At 50.9% G+C, this 19,608-nt stretch overlaps 8 protein-coding genes across 9 annotated transcripts; 5 read left to right on the forward strand and 3 right to left on the reverse strand.

The window, feature by feature from the left end:
• Positions 1–402: 402 nt before the first annotated feature.
• On the forward strand, positions 403–1,016 carry ALTATR162_LOCUS8564 (uncharacterized protein; the record flags this gene model as incomplete). Its single annotated transcript, XM_043316196.1, has 4 exons — positions 403–503; positions 594–749; positions 805–871; positions 924–1,016. The coding sequence occupies 4 exons, from the start codon at positions 403–405 to the stop codon at positions 1,014–1,016; spliced, it is 417 nt and encodes a 138-aa protein (XP_043172131.1).
• Positions 1,017–1,546: 530 nt separating this feature from the next.
• Positions 1,547–2,914, forward strand: ALTATR162_LOCUS8565 (uncharacterized protein; the record flags this gene model as incomplete). 2 transcript variants are annotated; one of them, XM_043316198.1, is made up of 2 exons in its annotated part: positions 1,547–2,081; positions 2,117–2,190. In XM_043316198.1, 2 exons carry the CDS (start codon positions 1,547–1,549, stop codon positions 2,188–2,190), a joined length of 609 nt encoding a protein of 202 aa, XP_043172133.1. The 2 variants fall into 2 exon arrangements, with proteins under 2 accessions (XP_043172133.1, XP_043172132.1); XM_043316197.1 differs by having other exon boundaries at positions 1,547–2,914.
• Positions 2,915–4,461: 1,547 nt separating this feature from the next.
• ALTATR162_LOCUS8566 (uncharacterized protein) lies at positions 4,462–4,751 on the forward strand (the record flags this gene model as incomplete). Its single annotated transcript, XM_043316199.1, has 2 exons — positions 4,462–4,540; positions 4,597–4,751. 2 exons carry the CDS (start codon positions 4,462–4,464, stop codon positions 4,749–4,751), a joined length of 234 nt encoding a protein of 77 aa, XP_043172134.1.
• A 399-nt stretch (positions 4,752–5,150) lies between these two features.
• On the reverse strand, positions 5,151–6,490 carry ALTATR162_LOCUS8567 (uncharacterized protein; the record flags this gene model as incomplete). Its single annotated transcript, XM_043316200.1, has 2 exons — positions 5,151–5,709; positions 5,763–6,490. 2 exons carry the CDS (start codon positions 6,488–6,490, stop codon positions 5,151–5,153), a joined length of 1,287 nt encoding a protein of 428 aa, XP_043172135.1.
• A 2,043-nt stretch (positions 6,491–8,533) lies between these two features.
• ALTATR162_LOCUS8568 (uncharacterized protein) lies at positions 8,534–9,591 on the reverse strand (the record flags this gene model as incomplete). Its single annotated transcript, XM_043316201.1, has 4 exons — positions 8,534–8,849; positions 8,897–9,261; positions 9,312–9,403; positions 9,450–9,591. 4 exons carry the CDS (start codon positions 9,589–9,591, stop codon positions 8,534–8,536), a joined length of 915 nt encoding a protein of 304 aa, XP_043172136.1.
• A 733-nt stretch (positions 9,592–10,324) lies between these two features.
• Positions 10,325–10,789, reverse strand: ALTATR162_LOCUS8569 (uncharacterized protein; the record flags this gene model as incomplete). Its single annotated transcript, XM_043316202.1, has 1 exon — positions 10,325–10,789. One exon carries the CDS (start codon positions 10,787–10,789, stop codon positions 10,325–10,327), a length of 465 nt encoding a protein of 154 aa, XP_043172137.1.
• A 601-nt stretch (positions 10,790–11,390) lies between these two features.
• Positions 11,391–13,149, forward strand: ALTATR162_LOCUS8570 (uncharacterized protein; the record flags this gene model as incomplete). Its single annotated transcript, XM_043316203.1, has 2 exons — positions 11,391–11,657; positions 11,713–13,149. 2 exons carry the CDS (start codon positions 11,391–11,393, stop codon positions 13,147–13,149), a joined length of 1,704 nt encoding a protein of 567 aa, XP_043172138.1.
• Positions 13,150–13,759: 610 nt separating this feature from the next.
• Positions 13,760–14,983, forward strand: ALTATR162_LOCUS8571 (uncharacterized protein; the record flags this gene model as incomplete). The annotated part of the gene is made up of 1 exon (XM_043316204.1): positions 13,760–14,983. One exon carries the CDS (start codon positions 13,760–13,762, stop codon positions 14,981–14,983), a length of 1,224 nt encoding a protein of 407 aa, XP_043172139.1.
• Positions 14,984–19,608: the final 4,625 nt, after the last annotated feature.

Below are 19,608 nucleotides of genomic sequence, written 5' to 3' on the forward strand. Positions count from 1 at the left end.
CACCTGCAAGCGAGGCGAATGACGCTAACTGTGCCTGCCCGCTGTCCAGGGAAGCAACTCGTGTCTCCGCCTCAACGTCATCCGAACATCTTTGCCCAACTCCCACCAGAATTTGAACGACCTTGCCAATCGCCGTTACTCTTCAAGATTCTACTATCGCCATACCGTCGTGTAACTCCACCGCCCACCCACGTCATCGCAACTTGTAGCTAGGCCCCGCGCACAAGCTAGCTTCCCGCGTTCTAGCTCGGCAGCCTGCAAACACACGACGGCATCCGAGTCCTGAACATCTGTTGTCTATCTGTCCACTCGTATACAAGAGCCTACTGGCGATATAGCTAGTCTATTTTCAACCTTCTTCATACGCCATAGCCGTGCTACGCAACACACGACACTTCCACAATGACAGGCGAAGCATGGCTGTACCTGTTGGCGGTGCTGATAAATGCCGTCAACCTGTTCCTACAAGTCTTCTTTACTATCATGTACAGCGATCTGGAATGGTAAGTGAGCTCCAAATACATGACACCATGGCACAGCCTGCTTTGCGACACAGCCTGTACCTTGATCAGCACATGCTAATTTTGCGCCAGTGACTACATCAACCCCATCGATCTCTGCAACCGCCTGAACACCTACATCATCCCCGAAGCCGCTGTCCACGCTTTCCTGACCTTCTTGTTCCTCATCAACGGATACTGGATTGCGCTGATTCTAAATCTGCCTCTGTTGGCCTGGAACGGAAAGAAGTACGTCGCGACATCGGATTATACTATACAATCAGGACAACGCTGACAGTCACAGGATCTTTGAGAACCAGCATCTGTTGGACGCGACGGAGATCTTCAGGAAGCTCAACGTGCACAAGAAGGTACAATAAGAGAATATACAGAGTACATGACGTTAGGCTAACAAAGACTCAGGAATCCTTCATCAAGCTGGGCTTCCACCTGCTCATGTTCTTCTTCTACCTCTACAGCATGATCGTCGCCCTCATCCGCGACGAGTCTCACTAGGTGGGGATCTCGCCCTTCGTCCTGACTGTGGGCATCTTTGTGACCGTACTGGTTGCATTGAACTACGAGACACACATTCAACAGCGGTTGAGGAATGGCGGATAGATACACTTGATATCCGGCTCAAGCAGACGAGCCACGCGTACGCATATTGCTAGCGGGAGGACATGAATGATTGTTGGTTTAGGATAATGTGGAATACCCAAAGCGATGGGTTTGGCGGCAGGAAGCGCTCACAGGGAAGGATTGAACGAGTTTATGTCCTGACGGGGTATGATAGCGTTATGTTAGCTCTCGTAAATGAAACCCAGTTTTCACATGTAATACCGCGCAGACTACTCAATACATGGTCGGACATGGCCCGTGCATAGTCATCCACATTTTCTGGTGAGCTGGGAAGCTTCCAACTCCAACACCGTATTCGTCACTCCTCGCCATCTACCTCTCAACCTTGCCAAACACCAATACAAGAACCGTCGCTAATCTCCATACGTGCCGCGACCCTAATTTAGTCCTCGAAAACGCTTATAATGGCCGCTGGAGGCTCGGGCAGGGTGCCAACCGGGTTCGCTGCAGAGACGTACATCAGCGAACATACTTTCCGCCAAGGCCAGCGCGCAATCGAATCAGGCGCAGGGTCGAAGAAGAGAAAGCGAGAGGGCAAGGGCAACTCAAGTGTCGTAACTGGTGCTGGTGCATACAAGGGACCTTGGGCGAAATATGAGGAAGAGAGGCCAGACGCTGCCTCAGATGACGAGTTCGGGTCGGACGTCGAGGTGGAAATAGTCTACGAGGAAGATGAGATCGTCGACAACGCTGCGCCCGCGCAAAAGAAGCTCGCTGGTACAGACTACCGCGATACCGAAGCCGAAGGCGAGACGAGCGAGTTTGTCGGTAGCCAGCAGTACGACTATCAGGGACGGACATATATGCATGTGCCCACGGATCTCGACATCAAACTTACCGGCGATTACGAGCCCAAGAACTTCATACCCAAGAAGCTCATTCACACCTACAAATACCACACTAAGTCGATTACCCAAGTTCGCTTCATACCTGACAGCGGTCACCTCCTACTCTCTGCCTCGGCCGATTCGAAGATTGCGTTATGGGACGTCTATCACCAACGCGAGCTCCTGCGAACATACTCTGGGCACACGAAGTCGGTTGTTGACATTGACTTTAACCCCAGCGGCACACAATTCATCTCCGCAAGTTACGATCGCTACATGAAGCTATGGGACACGGAGACTGGAAAGTGCTTGAACAAGTTCACGACTGGAAAGACGCCGCATGTCGTCCGCATCAACCCCAGTACACCACATGAGTTCCTGGCCGGTATGAGCGACAAGAAGATCCTACAATACGACACAAGAAGCGGAGAGATGGTACAAGAATACGATCATCATCTCGGACCTGTCAACACAATTACCTTCTGCGACGAGAACCGCCGCTTCATTACCACATCGGACGACAAATCCCTACGCGCTTGGGAATACGGTATTCCCGTACCCATCAAGTTCATCGCCGAACCCTACATGTTCTCCATGGTCCGCTCCTCACCCCACCCGTCAGGCAAATACGTTGCCTTCCAATCCTCCGACAACCAGATCACCGTATACAGCTCTACGGACCGTTTCCGACAAAACCGAAAGAAGAGTTACCGAGGACACAATGTGGCTGGATATGCGCCAGACGTGGCGATCAGTCCGGACGGGCAGTTCATCAGTTCCGGTGACAGCGGAGGTTACTTGTGCTTCTGGGACTGGAAGACATGCAAGATGTACCACAAGATTCCGGCGAGTGATGCGCCTGTGCTGTCAGTACAATGGCATCCTAGGGAGACAAGTAAGGTGGTTGCTGGTGATCTGAATGGTGCTTTGAAATTGTATGATTAGAAGGGGAGGTTCAGGAAGCAGCTACAGCGATACCCAATGCATTCGACACCAATTAATGATGAGACTGACTCATTTGTCCGTTTGACACGCTGCTGGCTTAACAAGCATTTAAACCTCCACGTATGGAATGCTATGCCTCCAACAATTCACCGGCTCTGTGCTGGCAGATTCCAGACCCGCAACGTTTTCTAGTCACTGTCTTACACATGCGCCACATAGTTGACCATCAGTTCGGTCCTGCGCCTTCTGTTCAGAACGTCTCCAGCAGTTCACCGGCTATGCGCTGGCAAACACCAGGACGATATGCGCGCTTGCGCAATTCACAGCTGCGCAATCGCCACCCACATAACTCCCTGTTTCGAATCAGAACTGATTCTAGGCCATGTGAAAGGCGTGCTGCCTCGCAACAGCCTTGCTCAGATCGATGGCCATTCACAGCGCATCGACCCCGCTATGCATCAGCAACCCTCGACTGCGCCTTCTTCCATATCCCACAACACCGCCTTTTGCCTTTCCTTTCCCTTCTCTTTCTATCATCATATGCGCATTTCTCCCATCTTTGGACGCCGCCGGTTTACTCTTATGACGTTGCATTGCGGTGAACACTTCGCAATGTTGCCAATGGCTTCAGGCACCCATCTATCCCCCAGCCCCCACACCCATGCTTCTTTCGGTCGACCGGTGACTTTTCTGTTCACCAGTGTGTCCGCTTTGTCATTTTCCATTTTGGGTTCCGCTGTCGCCTGGGGGTCTCGTGCACGTCACTGGATAACGCGTCTTTGACAGATTCCTTGCTGCCTTTTCATAGGTTTGTACTGCTTCATGTGCCTTGCAGGAGACGACGGCGTAACACATCCACCCTACACACCACCCAGGTCATTAACTCCGCCTGCGCCCTTTCTAGCCGCAACGCGCATTTAGTTCAAACCGACTGAACTGGTCCCTTCGGTGAACTTGCGCGATGACTCTTCTCCTTGGCAGGTCGAGCAGGTGCCAAAAAGGGCTGCCTAATCGCTGATTCGTTCCCCTACGCGTGTCCTGCCTCAGGACCTGTCCCGAGGGGACATAGCCACGCGTGTGAATCATCGCAATCGCGCAGTCACTTACGTCGTCCACGCGCCTAGCCCAGCTATTCAGGCAACGGCGTTACATGACCGTAGGAGAACTCCGATGGCGACGGAGGAACAGTCAACAGTGCGAGTAGTGAGTCTTGTAGATTGGCGGCCTCAGGTTCTGTCTGCCTGGAATAAATAGTTGTGACTGAGGTGGGTGGTTGCTTTCTTTCTTCTCTTCATCAGTCAATCGATCTATCAATCGTTCAGTCTACAGTCATATAAAGCATCTTGAGCAAGAGTCAGAGTTGTCCTCGTGTTGGTCTTCAGTCAACAATCTACTTTGATCACAACTACCATCCGCCCTTCTCGTCTCGCATACACCCGAAACAGCTACATCGCCGTCAGTCACACTCTATACGACGATCACTCATCTCATCCTTTGAATCACCACTGGCTTCTGAACGCCTCCAACGCTCCCAACACCAATCGACCATGTCGTCGAGCTCATCGTACGGCTCCTACGGTCAGAGCAAGGGTGCCTATGCATCTCGTCCGTCAACTTCATCCACATGTACGTTGCCTGCTCCTCTCAGAACATTCCCCAAGATGAGTCTAACATGCCTGCAGCCTACTCTGCCGCTTCCTCGAGCCTATATACAAACTCCGGTAGCTCGTCACGCAGCAAAGCATACAGCAAACCACCTATTGTTCACAATGGTGGTGGTCAGATCTACGACCCGAATACGTCGACGTCCGCGCCGCATGGAGGATACTACAAGTAGGCCAGGCGCCAACCGTGTGGTAGTGGCTCATGACTTCACAGACAGGATGATGTTATCGTGTGGTCGTGGTGGTTACCACTTTCCTTCGGAGTAATTGGCTTTCAATGGCGTTCTGGTGTGTTTCTTTCTTCTTAGATGGTTGGCTTCGATGCCTGTGGCGATGACACACTGTGCTGGACTTCAAGCTCTATTATTGCCGAAGTTTTCTTATTATTTCCTTCGTGCTGGCGGGTCGAGGTCCTTTTATTGGGTTGCATCTCCCCTAATTAGCTTCTGTGCAACGAGCTCAGATAGCATTTGTACAACAAATAGTCAGAATAGCGTACGCTCGTATCGTACCTTAACCTATATCTACTACAACCAGACGGTGATGTGTGTGAAGCCCAAAAGACAAGTCTCCTACTGCCCAACAGCTCCATACCACCCCAATCCTAATACGGCGCCAATGATAATTGCCACAGCAGGCGGCACACCGAACCAAGCCGTCTCCGCATACGCCAAGGCAGCAACAACAACCCACCAAGGCTCATCCGCCAAACTCTTTCCATCACTACTTTCTGGCGTTAGGTAACCAATCTCCCAAAGCCTGTAGACAGCCGTAAATACCAGCCCGACAGCGGTCGCATTGATCCCCCTTAATAGACTGAGCACCCATGCCTTGGTGCGCATGACCTGCCAAATAGACTGTACGCCGACTGCTAGCACGATACCAGGGAAGAAGATGCCGATGAAACCGAGGAGGGCGCCTACGATCGTTGGTGTAGAACCGGGTGCTGAGGCGATGGCTAGGGCACCTAAGTATACTGCGAAGTTGAAGTTGGGCCCTGGAAAGGCTTGAATAATAGCTAGACCGAGGAGGAAATCCCGTGGCGAAACCCAGCCTGGGTCTACGACGTAGGAGCGGAGTAGAGGGATTACTACGGGACCACCGCCGAAAATGATAGTTCCGGCTAGATACCTATGCGTCATGTCGTTAGCAAAGAACGGAAGGTAGGTAGGTAGGAGACTTACATGTTGGAGAAAAGGTTGAAGGACCGGCCGCTGGATACCGTACCCCGGATAACCATGACAACAATGAAGGAGATTAAGAAGCCCACAATGAGCGACACACCAACCTTGACGGAGATGTTATGCGTCTTGACATCAGCTACATTGTCAACAACCGGATGTTCTCCAGCATGACTACTCTCCGCCTCTTCCTGCTCAGGTACTATCCGATCCGTCGAGCTGCCCGCTCCCTGTCTCCTCTTCACCGCCTCCGGCCGCGTAATCTCAATAGGAATACTCTGGCTCGTAGCCTGGACCTCCTCCGCATCACCCTGTTCATCCCTCGCCCTCCTCCTCTTAGCGAGATACGCAGCCTTCATCTTACCCACGCGCTGCCTGAGCCAAATATCCCACATCACCGTCGTAAAACCGCCAATCACAATCAACACAGGGAAATACCAAAGCGCATTATAGCACAATCCCGCACATGCGGCGAAAATGACCAGAATTCGTGTAACACGGTCTTGAATAGCTTTTTCAGACAGTTGCACAGCGGCGAGTGCGATGATACCGACGGTACTGGCGTTTAGTCCGGAGAGCAGGGCGTACACGATGGGAGGGAGGCGTTCGGGCATCTTCTGTACGCCGAGGGAGAGCCCATACATGCCGATTGCGCCAGGGAGACTCCAGAGTAGGAAGGCGAAGACGGCGGAGAGGAGGCCCGCGTGGAGAAGTGCGATGCAGAAACACATTTTGGTTGAGGCTGGGCCGGGGAGGGCTTGACATATTGCGAAGATTTCTTGATACTGAGGATGGGGGTGTTAGCTGTGTGACATCTAGAATACATGGGATAGATGGAAGAAGATGTCTCTCCTTGATATCATCTTCTCCTTCGTACTCATAAAGTAATTCTAGCTCTTTCTCGCAACCCACTACTACTGCTGCTGCTATACTTACAGTCTGTTCATCCAACCATTTACTCCCACCCTGAAACCCCAGACCCTCGACAAACCTGCGATGCAGGATCTGGAAATGCACAGGCGGACCCCCAAAAGCGGTGAAGCCCAGATCCCACATACGTGAGAAGACGTCCAATAGACGCCATTCGATCTTTTGAGTATTTGCTTGTAGATGAGGTGGGGGAGGTGCAGCGCGATGGCTACGTCGCCGGAGCGAACTTATTAGAGACTGAAGTGGCATTGGCGATGATGTTTACTTGTGTGCGTCGTTGTAGCATGAGAAGCTGGATTGAGGTCGAAATAGCTCGACGGTTATATTTGTCTAGAAATTATTCCTGGGCGCGCGCATGCACAGATACGCGCAAGAAAGCCAAGACACTTCAGTCGCGAAGAAGGCGTGATGGACGCATATCGTCCAATCATCGTGTCCATGTGTTGCGACATTTGTGGCTTGCCTAGGTTTGTCGTGGCCAAGACATGGCGGCTGCGTTGGGGAAGATGCACGGGGAAGCGGTCAGGTTTAGGTAAGCATGTCACTAATCGGCTATGATTGGTTGATGGAGGTCGGGTAGCACACCCAGCGTAACAGCTTGATGGCTTGCTGCTCACTGCTTGTTGCTCGAACTTGCTGGTCTGCACAGATTTGATTGTAGTATGTATCTAGCAATTGGTCTGCCTTGTTTCAGCATGGGGGACATGCTCGCAAAGAAACCTACGCAAAAACATCAAGGTAACAAGAAAATAGAGTATCCAGCAATTGGACGGTCCAGTCGATAACGTACAACTCGGTTCTTTGAGTCAGTAGAATAGGTAGTCAGGTTCTGGACCTAGCAGTGGGTTCTCCAATTCTCCCACTCAAAGTCTAGCAGGATGTCCATATTCTGGCTCCTATAGGCAAATAACCATCAAGAGTCAAAGACTCAGTCAGACCGAGCACAGCGAGCATGAGTGCGGGTTTAAACAGCATACCTAGATACCGCCAGATGAGAACAGTAAGCAAGGGTTACCCGCAGGATGCCAAAAGGTTCACAGCAATGTGATGAGCGATACCTCGGGTATGACCAAAGGGTCGCGCCGGTATCTAGCGTTTGCCCAGTGCCGAAACCATTCCGAGGAGCAGAAGAGTAGACCATTTTGCTTTTGATGATTTCAAGGTGAGAGGTGCTGAGTTCAGTGAGCTACGCCCGTGGATAATCTCTGTGTGGATTACTGTGATAAGACGGCATGCCGGCGTTCAATGGTTCGTAGGCTTTCACAAGAGATGGGTGTTACTGCTTATGTGTCAGTCATACTGCAGCTGCAACGACAAGGAAGTGTCTCGGTCTCTTTTCCAGACGAATCCTTGATGCACCGAAACGGCCGACACTCCAGCTGATAGTACGGATAGCGTCTTCCTGATCTGGGTATTTGTAATAGATTGGCTCAAGAGACCAGTACTGCAATGCAACTCATTCTTTTACATGACGATCGATGAGTGTCTAAAATCTGTACATATAGGGACATGAAGAAAGGCGAGAGTTAGGTAAGCTGTAGTGCAGATGGTTCGGCCTGCGAGCGCGAACAACGGAGGCACGGTTGCCCGAGGTGGAGTGGAGCTGTGGAGACGCTTCAGCTTCGGCACAGCTCCCCGCCAACATCTCTTACTACTACACATCACCCTACCAGGTAGCTCTTTCAGAATTTCTTGATTCTTTACATACTTCTCAATGAATCCTCACATGATTCGTCGTGGTAAATCTCTAGGATTCCCGACATGTCCCAGATGACCCGATCAGATGATCACTGTTCAACCCTTTCCTCGCAAAACGCCTTCGCTCGTCGCGCGGGAGCCGTAGCTCAAACATCGATCGCGTCGACCGTAACGCCCTTGACCCAAGAATACTGCATAGCACGAGCGACCTCCAGGGCCGAGTCGTGGGAAGCCAAAGAACCCACCAAGTATAGGCTGGCATCGAGCCCAGCAGTCACACCGCCGGTGGTGATGACACGCATACCGCCCAGGGGCATGGATGCACGCCTAGCAATCGACTCGCGACGGCGAGAGTCGCGCCAAGCGTTGCTGCCCTTGCGAGCGATCGACTTCCTTCGAGCATGTCCCATGTTGGTGCCCTCGGGAGCGCTCGGTGGCTCACGCGATTTCTTAATGATGTACCTGTAAGGGTGAGCGATGCATACCAATGCAAACTGGTGTTCACTTACGGGTTGTCGTCGGGGTTCTCGCCCAAGTCAAAGCGGGCGTTGTTGACAACGTAGCGCTCCTCCATGACATCCGTACGCTCGGACATGTCCCGCCTAGCCGCGTCTTGACAGATGGTCTCGAGACGGACATAGTAGTCTGGGTGGGTTGTAGCGGCAAGGCCCTCTAGCATACCTTGCTGAGCAAGGAGCAGGGCACCGACGTCGATGGCAAGGATGGTGCGCTCCTTGCTGGGACTCTTCTCCTGAAGCTCGACGTACTTGGTGAGGAGATCGAGAGGCTCAGACTTGTTCTTGAGGACCTCAAAGACACCCTCACCACCGGGGACGATGACGACGTCAAAGTCCTCAAGCTCATTGTTGGCGTCCTGGGACGAATGTCAGCGTAAGTTGCGATGCTCCGTACATGTAGGCTAACCTCGTAGTCCATGTCTGCCTTGATGGTGAGGCCCTGAACGGATGTCATGGCAGCTGCGGTGCCGACGAACTGGCAGTTGAAGGCTTTACTGGCTACATTGTGTCAACAAAGGATCAATTGAGTGAGCTTTTGCCTTACACTTGTCTTTGGCGTCCTGGAGGGAGCGACTCAGAACCTCGAGCGGACCTGCCACGTCGAGCGTGTTGTAGCCCGGAAACAGGGCAAACAGCACCTTGACCTGCTCGACAGGGCCATCGGTGCTGTCAGCGATTGCACTCATTGTGAATGATTTGATGTAGAATGTGAGTTGAAGTGAATTGAGTAAGTTGTAGGAGTGAGCATGAAGTTGTCGTGAAAGGAAGCAGTGGGAAGGAGCGAAGCTATCTCAGCTGAGAGGGGTAGCTGCTATAGATCTCGTGAGCACAGCGTCACTCGAGCTCATTCCCCAGACATGCAACCCCGCATAGCACGGACCGTTGGTGGCTGAAAGTAGACTAGCCGGCGGGGCAGAACGTAGATCGAAGCTCTTGGTGCCCTGACCCTTGCTGAACCACCTCGATCGCATGCGTCTCTGAAACACCCATTGTAAACTGTAAAGAGCCAATCTAGGGCACAGTTCTACTGGGGACTCGGGTGGCTGCTGAATGAATGAGATTCAACGACACGAAGTCCGGACGGTACCTGCATTCCCTAACTGACATGCACGGACCAATCGTTCACGAGCGAAGCATCGAGGGTGAACAACCAGAGATTACGTTGCTCTCAACCAACACTGGATCAACTGCTGTATACATGTCCTTCGATGCGTGCTGGATATGTTTTCTGAATTCTCGACAGGTGCCAAGAGGCTGTACGCTAGAAAGCACATGATATAAGCTGAAACTCAATTGCCCTGCAGCTTAGGCCCGCTTGACTATTACTTTCTTTTGGTGGAGTCCAGATCGCCAAACCTCCCCAATTGAAAGCTGTGCCTCGGATGTCGCATACAGAATAACGCGTCTTCTACCGATCGCCTAGTGGGCCTTGTCTGTATGCGTCTTCTTGAATCGTACCCCAGCCAAAAAGGCGACTCTCAAGGAAGTCACTAATGCTATAATAACAACAGTACCCCAATCTTCGCCTCGCCATGACGAAGGTTCCAACCGGTCTTGTACCCTGAACGCATCCCAGGCCGAATAAATGAATGCAAGGTCAACAAGTAACGTGGCAGCCTGTATGTATCTCCAGACCTTCAGATCGTTGGTTGCTCGAAGAAGGCCGCCCGAGAGGAGGGCTATCCCTAACATCCCGCCCCCGGCTTGCTGGAAGATGAACCGGTAGTTGCGATCGACACCTTCGCTGCGAAGCTCCTTTGGGACAAGCGAACTCATAACCCATTCTTGGTCCACGAAGTCGTTATAAGCGGCATGGATAGCGACGATTGGATCGAACCATGTAAAGAAGAAGCGGTAAAAGCCGGGAACCACACTGGTGGTCATTTTATAGATCGAAGATTGTGTCGTGGCTGGGTAAAGACTTTGGTAATTATTTGTGGCAGGTTTTGAACAACGACTAATTGCTAAATTAAGCGGGTTGGGGAGTGTGGAAGAAAGGTGGAGGAGATATGGGTGCAGTCTGAACCACTCCGCCGCTGAGATAGAACGGGGCGTAAGTATTCCAAGGCAGTAACTGCACGTGGAGATGCCAAGCTTGGTCATATGAACCCAACAGTTGAAAGAAATAGTATTGGCTTATTTTCAGCGTGCTGACAAGAGACGGAAGGAATCTGAGCGATAAAGTGTCGCTTGATTGGCAAGCTAAACGTACGAAGGCGTGAAGAAGGGGTAACAGAAGGTGTAACGATCTATTGGAAAACATAGCATTCATGATGAGAAGGCTTACGGGATTCATGGACAGGCAATGATGTAGTCTCTCTCTTGGTTCTACTATCTTGCAAATGGACATTCTACATTCGAGTGAGGCATTTGGAGCCTATTCATGTAAACGACGTTGAACGTGAATGGAGGCTAGATCGCGCACGGACACGCGTGTTAGCGCGGCATTGCCCGAAGTGACAGCAGTGAACAACTCCACCGCAACATGGCGGCACCAAATGATAATGACGCGTCGCTGGCGGACGAATTGAAGCAGACGACCTCTTCGTCTTCTTCAACGCCAACAGCTGTCGCAAAACTACCCAAGCAGCCTCCTCCAGAGACGAAGGAGAGCCTATGGCTGCGACGCCTATCCATCTTCTCCTTTTGGGCTGTAGTGGTGTTTCTGGGCCTACCAATATGGCTGAAAACAACAGCCATTTACAGGGCGGAGCTGCCCCTACAGGATATGACGAACTGGGCTGAGGGCAAGGTATAGAACTCTGCAGTTTCGCGCCCTATCTGTGAGAATGCTAACACCATAGCAGGTCTGTAAGCCAGTCTTCCCTCTGCGGATAGCAGTAGAAGCCCCGATCCCTTCTATGGACGCGCAACACCTTCTTCGCACGACACAGCATGCCCTTGACGATATCAACGACTTCTCCGCGCACCATCTCCGATTGATGCTCGCCGACTCTCCGTTACAGCCAAATGCCTCGCAACAAGTGATTAGAGACGGAACAAGCATCCAGAGCGATGACAGGGACGTGGCTTTAGTCATACGACTGATACCTGTTGAAACGGGCGCGACGCCTCGGTCACACCTCCAGCCATATTCGCCAACGCTAGACGTATACTACTCGCCGAACCAGATCCCTTCGCAGTCGTCTACCGGCTCCAGTCTGGCCACATTCCTCGCCCAGGAACTACACAACATATTCGCTGAAGAGCAGGCCCAGTTGGCGCACGTGCTATCGGCTACTTCTGGCGTACATGCTGCCAAGATCAAGGCGCTCTCTCCAGAGACGTCCGCAGAGCTCCAACGCCAGTCCACTCGCGCATTGAAGTATGCTCCAACATACCACCTGACTTTCTCCCTATTTAGCCCTTCATATGCCCCTTCCCAGTGGGACATCGAGACTGCACTCCAAACCTACATGAGCCCTCTTCTTGACGCTTTTTCGGCCATCAGCAACTTCACCGTGGACACCCAAGTACAGCTCTACGCGACCTTTGCCCCTTCCGTTCGCCAGCCAGAATACAATGAAGATACAAAAGCATGGACCCTTCGTAAGGAGGATCTTAGTGGATTCGTGAACGCTGCTGAGTGGCCCCTCAGTCCCAGTATTGGTGAGGGCCCGACAGTTAACTTCATCCTATATGTACCGGACCACACGCAGTCTCCACTCCTAGTCAAGGAGAACGCTGGAAACAGCTGGCTGATCCCGCAATGGGGTGGTGTGCACATCCTCAACTTGGAGGGCGAGGCAAACACGCCGCCTGCGTTGACTGCTGAGATGCTTGCTCCGGCAATGCACACCTTCTCGAATCAGCTCATCTCGTTGTTTGGCCTGCCGCAGAACCCAGCTTCATTGCCCCTCCGCATCTCGACACTCGAACGCGTCCGAGCTGCATCACTCATTTTCTCGGCATCTTCTACGTTGGGAGCTCTAGCTCAAGTGTATCAAAAGCTTCCTTCTATTCCAGTCCCGGATAATGTCGCCCATTCTACGCAAGAAACTATTGTACATTTGCAACAAGCTTGCGACTACCTTCGAGATGGCCGCTTCCCGAGCGCCCTAGAACATGCCCGCGCCGCTGAGGTGGAGGCTGAGAAGGCTTTCTTCGAGCGTTCCATGGTCGGCCAGGTCTACTTTCCCGATGAGCACAAGGTCGCTGTGTACTTACCCTTACTAGGACCTGTTGCTGTTCCTCTGGTCATGGCTGCCCTGAAAGAGCTGAAGTCAGCACTAAAGCGAGGCTGAACGCCTCATCACATTGTCTAGCTCCAGTGTACTTTGGAGCTCATACAGACACTCGTCTGCATCTCCAGATTTCGACTATATCGAATCATATGCGAATGATGAACACACGAGGTGAAGTATGTTCAAGCTGCAACAAGACGATATTGTCTCCATGGACCAACACATGAGCTGGCTCATAAGTCTTAGCCGTGTAATATTACAGCGGACGGGTGTTCTTAGCGGCTATTATCAGCCTCGCATTTGCACTACCGTACGAACAACCCACTTGATACCCCGCTGCGGGGTAGCGCGGTTGGGCGAGGGTCTTCCACCATGACGGCATGTACGACTGATAGGTTCAATATCAACAAGATGGTGTTTTGAGGCTTCGCCCTGCTCGGTTATTCGTGCCCATCACCTCCCATTGGTCTTTCGCGTGACTTTCGCATTCTTCTCGCACAACCAGCCGTGCACCTCGCCTACTCTTGTCTGAATGTAGCATAGCATGTCTGAAAGCGGGAAGTTGTTACCCTCGGTACATTGTACAATCTCTTATAAGAGAAATGCGAACCATACCTACAGGCCTCTGTATTCCATCTCCCACGTAATTGTTTAAGCAACACCTCCCATCATGCCCCTTTCCACTAAGGCTGTCGAAGGTATCAAGGGCACATTAGACCACTTCGTCAAGGATGGCTCACCTGGTCTCGCCTTCCACGCCATCGACAAATCGGGCAAAACACTAGTCGAACATGCTTCAGGTACGCTGGGGGTAGATTCTAATCAGCCCATAGACTCTCAAAGTACTATCTTCTGGATTGCCTCTTGTACGAAACTCGTCACTGCTATTGCTTTGTTGCAGCTTGTTGAGCAGGGCAAGATCCCTTTGGATGATGCTGAGTTCATCAAGAAAACTGTGCCGGAACTATCTGACAAGAAGGTGTATGCCGATGGTGTTAACGGCGTTGAGCAAGAGAAGGGTGTTACGATGCGCATGCTATTAAGCCATACAGCAGGATTTGGCTACCGATTCGCTGATCCGAGGCTCCAAGCGGACGGCATCGAAGGGAGCAGTGGCGACAAGCGGGATATTCTCGACGCGAAGATGGTGAACCAGCCAGGTAGCATGTGGGAATATGGTATCAACTTGGACTGGGCGGGCATTGTCCTGGAACGCGTCACCGGTCAGACATTAGGAGAGTACTTCCAAGAGCACATCTTCACGCCTGTAGGCATCGCCACAGAAGGCGCATCCATGTTTCCCTCCAAGGATGCTCAAAAGAATTTGGCACACATGCACCAACGTGAGACCGACGGTACACTCAAGGAAAAAGAACATCTCTATAACGGTCCTCTTTCCTGCGCCAAAGAAAACCAAAAGGATTTCCTGCAATCTGGCGGCGCAGGACTCTGGTCAAGGCCGAGCGAATATGTTAAGATCCTTGCTGCTCTGTTGAACGACGGAACAAATCCACAAACACAAAACCGCATCCTCAAGAAGGAGTCGGTAGATCTCTTGTGGGAGAACCAAATTCCATCTCAGCCCGATTTTGCGCGCTCCAACGTTCCACCCGCGAACCCCTTGCTGGTCAATCAATCGGCGGATATGTATCCTCAGCCTGGCAACCCTCCTCAAGGATGGGGCTTTGGTGGTTTTATCACCATCGAGCCTGGTTCATCCGGTCGTGGGGCGAACACGCTGTGGTGGATGGGCCTGTGCAACTGCTTCTGGTGGGTGGACAGGGAGAAGGGAGTTGCGGGCATGCTCGCATCGCAGGTTTTGCCGAACGGAGATCCCAAAGTTATTCCTGCGTGGTTCATGGCGGAGAAGGGCATTTATGACGCGTTGGAATGATGATCGGTCTTGGGCATGATGTTGTGTTGGTAGTTCAATAACACGTTCGTGATCACAATTGTCAAACAGAAGCTGTTAGTTTGTAGCTACGTGATTAATAGCGATTGCATCAGCCTCATCATACGTTCATTTTTCACAACTAATGGAAGATCTATGCGATCGTTTGGACATTGAATTAACCCGGAATCAAACAAAGTGCACAGTATCTAGGACGCAAGCAAGAAACGACGCAGAAACCTCATCCGAGAGCCTTGGACTCATCACACCTCCACCAATCTTGCTGTCTACCCGTCACCTCGAGCCTGGATGTATACCTACAATCGAACAGCTCAAACCCAACAATTCTGTGTGGCAGTAGAATGATCATCCCCCGTCTCACCTCCATTACCCTATACTTCGCGCAATTCGTCTGCGTGGCAGTAGTTTTAGTCCAAGCATCTTACCTCCTGCACCACCAACAGCACCAGTATTACAATGACTCGTACGGCCGCCTCGCTTACAGCGTGGTCATAGCCATCATATCGCTCATTGCTTCCCTGACCTGGATTCTCCCCATCACTTCACACATTGTGAATGTAATCGGTGACGTTCTTCTCTGCAGCGCGTGGTTCGCTGTGTTCGGGTTGCTGCAAGATTGGTACCAAAATGCTATGTCTTGTGGCAGCATATGGGCTTGGAATGAAATGAGTTTGAGGAATAGCCTTTACAGCAAGTGGAATAATGCACAGGCGTTCAGCTTTCTGAACGCAGTATCCTGGTTCGCTAGTTTTGCTGCGGCGTTGTTGATTTGAAAGGGGGCGGACAGGGCACGGAGTGTTGCGGTTTAGAAAGGTGGATCGCGATATTGCGACATGCTGATGAATCCTACCACTCTCTCTGCTTGTTATTGTTAGCTTGTTACTGCATCAGGTCGGTGTGATTCCTGGTTGTTGCATCTTCTTAATGCCAAAAGTCTCCCGGCTGGAAACGAGGCGACCGTGGCAGTACACACAATGCGCCGCTCTAATGGATAAAGATTAAATGAGAATAAAGCTATAAAATACTCTATAAGCAAGTAGCCACTTCAATTAGATAGCGAGAATCTGCTATAACTCCGCTAAAATCATGATAGCACATGATCGTATAGCACTATATAGAACAGTAATCAGAGATGATGATAAGCTATTCTGCTTCAAATCTGAGTAGCCATTTGTACGTATTGGTATTGGTCTTCGATAAATAGCTTATGATGTATACTATTACACCAACTCGATACGTTCCCATTCGCTACTTGCTGCCACCTCTCCATCCATAATTCCGTCCACGTACGCTTCACTAACGATCTTGTACTTTCTGTTGTCACACCATCGAAGAATAAATGGAACCTGTGCTCCACCAATCACGGCGATGATATCTCCATATTGGACACACCGAGAGGTCAGGCCTAGGTGTCCTTTCATAGTGACAAAAGGTGATCGTTCCCCAGTGAGTCTCATGAATTCTCGGTCAAGTTTACACGGATCTCCTCGTATGAGCTTGAGCCCGTCTTTTCCCTTCTTACTAGCGAAGAAACGCTCAAGGCCTTGTTTCATGTCCTGTCGGGAAACGAGGTCGATTCCATCCTCGAGGATGGGTAAAGCATCAAAATACCGATCAACTCTCTTCAGATCCGCATCATCCCCATATCCAGTAGCTGCATGTGAGGTCCTGACTACTGCATGCAAGCGCTCATTGAAATCCTTGTAGATATCCCTGGCAACGTACGTAAGCCGTAAAATTTCGTATAGCCAATGGACTGAAAGTATACAGGTCCCCGTACCAGGTACTCTGGGAACATCGCCCACTTCGAGAACTTTGTCGTAGATGGTAGCTCGGAGAGATACTCTGGCAGTTCCTTGGTCTTCTTTGCAAACAACGACTTGACATTGACGTTCCAACCCGGACGCACTGAATGCTGGGTAGAGAGTGAGGTGGTCCGGTTTCACATCTTGTAGGGTTTGTGGATTAGGCGTAGACCAGTCCGGTACCCACGAAGGTAGTATACTTCGTATTCCAGAGGCGCGGCAAATTGACAGCATCGAGATATGGTTTTGCTTTAGCAGAGCAACCATGGTTGCCATGTATACTTCTTCTTTGGACTTCAGGTAGTCCGGAAAAAGACCTAATGCCTCAAGCTCTTTTTGGTCCCCTGCAAGACCTAAGAGAGCAAATATCTTATCTCGTGGATTCGTGGACTCGAGATGCTGGTAGCCCTCTTGTTGAAGAAGGTGGACACTTCCAACGCAAGTTGCACGAAGCAATGCCACCAATGGAAATTTTTCTATCCGAAACACATGAGACATTAAAAGCATGACGAAAGCCCTGTGTGATGCCGTGAAAAAGATCTTCTTTTCATAAAGTGTCAAAGCTTGCTGTCGCTGTATCTTCAACGCCAATATGTGACGCAAAGCGTAGTATGCATTGAAAGCAGCTCGAAATCTGCGACGAGAAATCCGTTTCGTTCCGCAAACGAAGTAAGCATGTTCTGGAAGGGCGATTTCCTGCAAAACCCAAACACGACCCCACCATGCCCGTCGAAAAAGACTATTCAAAGCGGCCGCACGAAGTACTTGATTCTGCGACCCCCAATCACTGACATAATGCAAAAGGCACCCCAGGGCATACTTGGACACCAGTAATGACTGCTCGTCAAGCGAATCCAGTAAGACGATCTTGGCAGGGTCGTCCATGTATGAAGGCGTTGTTGTAATTGCCTGCCAGATTCGCATGCACCCTTCAGGTCCATTATGCAGTCCACAAGCTTCAGCCTGTTCTCCCAATATGTTCAGATGGTCGATCACAGCATCACTATGGTCAGCTGGTGCTCCAAGCCAAGCGAGGACTGCAAATGCCTTTTTATAGACATCGCCCATGAGTCCGACCTGCCAGCCCTTCTCTTCATCGTCCAATTGATTGATACAGATAGCATCAATCCATACGATCAAACTCTCTGTTTCTCGCAAGCCCATCATCGCATCAAACAAGTTGCGCGTAACCCGGAATGGACGTTTATCCACTATTATAACTCTTTTGTTATTCTCATCTCCCCAAACGTATGATAATGCCAAGAATGGCCGACCACTATCAAGACTAGTATGGAAAGTCCGACATGCGGGTCGGATTTTGCTCAAATGGTGACTGCTTGGGAGCAGCTCGAGGAGTCTTATCTCGCGTCCATCACGAGAGAGCTTCTGGTATTCGAATCGGCCTTTCATGACTGGATTTTCCGGATCCGTCTCAATGTATGAGGAAGGTTGTGCAGAAGGTAACAGTGTGGGATCATACACTAGGAAAATGATGACCTCACTGAGGCTGAGCGGACAGGGGGATCTTGTCTTGGGTCGACAACAAAGAGTGCACCTGAGATCTCGAGTAGTCAATCAGTTTCGTTAGTGTAGTCGTGACTATGCCTATGTTCTCTCTGTTTTGCATATCTGTTGCTGTGAGAACGTGTTGGGCGGAGAGAATGAGGGGGAGAAGGCTGATGGGGCCGCGTTAGTTGCTCGCTAAAAATAGATGTCGCTGGGCCTCCACACAGTTGTGCTCTGCTGCCTGCTCGTCGGCATTTTTGCAAATGCCGACTTATCATGATGCGCATTCCATACTTGTCCCTTGTTAGAACGTGATTGTTGTTCTGCCTCAAAGGCTCCACGATGCTTTCCTAGAACTTACTAGCATCGTTGTACTCGCAAACTGAGTGTGATTTCATACATCCATCTTGTAACTCTGGACATTTAGTAGACGCTTATCGTTCTTTCTATGTATAAAACAGAAACAGCTAGGAGAACTTGTCACAACAAAGTTAGGGGAAGCGATATCAGAACCCAAGATTCTTAAAGTACAAAGAAAGACTTGCAGTATTACCAATTCGAAATCGCGTGTAGACGTAGTCTTGCGAACTCAAAACCACTCGCATCGCCAACTGTAAGAACCATACTGCCTTTAACGCAAAGATATTTAAGTTGATTATTTACGTTAGTAAGCGATCATGCTAGTAACTTTACCTTCAAGCTAGTGCTGTTCTAAACGCATACGCACCTGCATCGCCTAAGCGCGGGCCAAAGCCCAAAAGCGCTGCTACAGGGTTGCGGCAGACGAGATAGAAGCGATAGGGCTAAGAAGCTACTGCCCGGTTCTTACTGTAACACCACACGTGTTTGCGCAAATACATGCCATGTTGTAGATTATCGTGCGGGACGGCGAGAACAGGCTGTTTGTACGCACGGGCACAGTTGTGAAGACCATCGTCGGCTTTCCGGATACATGCCCCGTGGTCCCCAACATATCAACTCTCGTTGCCGTACGAGCTCAAGCTCTGCAGGCACGGTCTACTTGCCTTGTCTAGAACTGGTATCTTTCCGTCCATCAGGCGCCCAAGGGAATCTGACCCTATGAGCTTCTTGCTCCTTCCAGGCAGCTAATTCCCTCGTTGAGCAAGCTCTCAGCCCTTTCCCCTGAGAAGCGAGTGTTTGTACGATATCTTCAAAGCCCTTGTTCATCAGCCTCTGTGGCAGCCTGGCATGGGTTTGATAGCTAATCTATCGCACGGGCAGCTTGCTTCTTGCGTACAGCGCCACCAACTCTGTGAGCAGGCCGCTCAATGGTAT

This window comes from Alternaria atra (assembly GCF_907166805.1).
Source record: "Alternaria atra isolate CS162 genome assembly, contig: 29, whole genome shotgun sequence".
Lineage (NCBI taxonomy): Eukaryota > Fungi > Ascomycota > Dothideomycetes > Pleosporales > Pleosporaceae > Alternaria > Alternaria atra.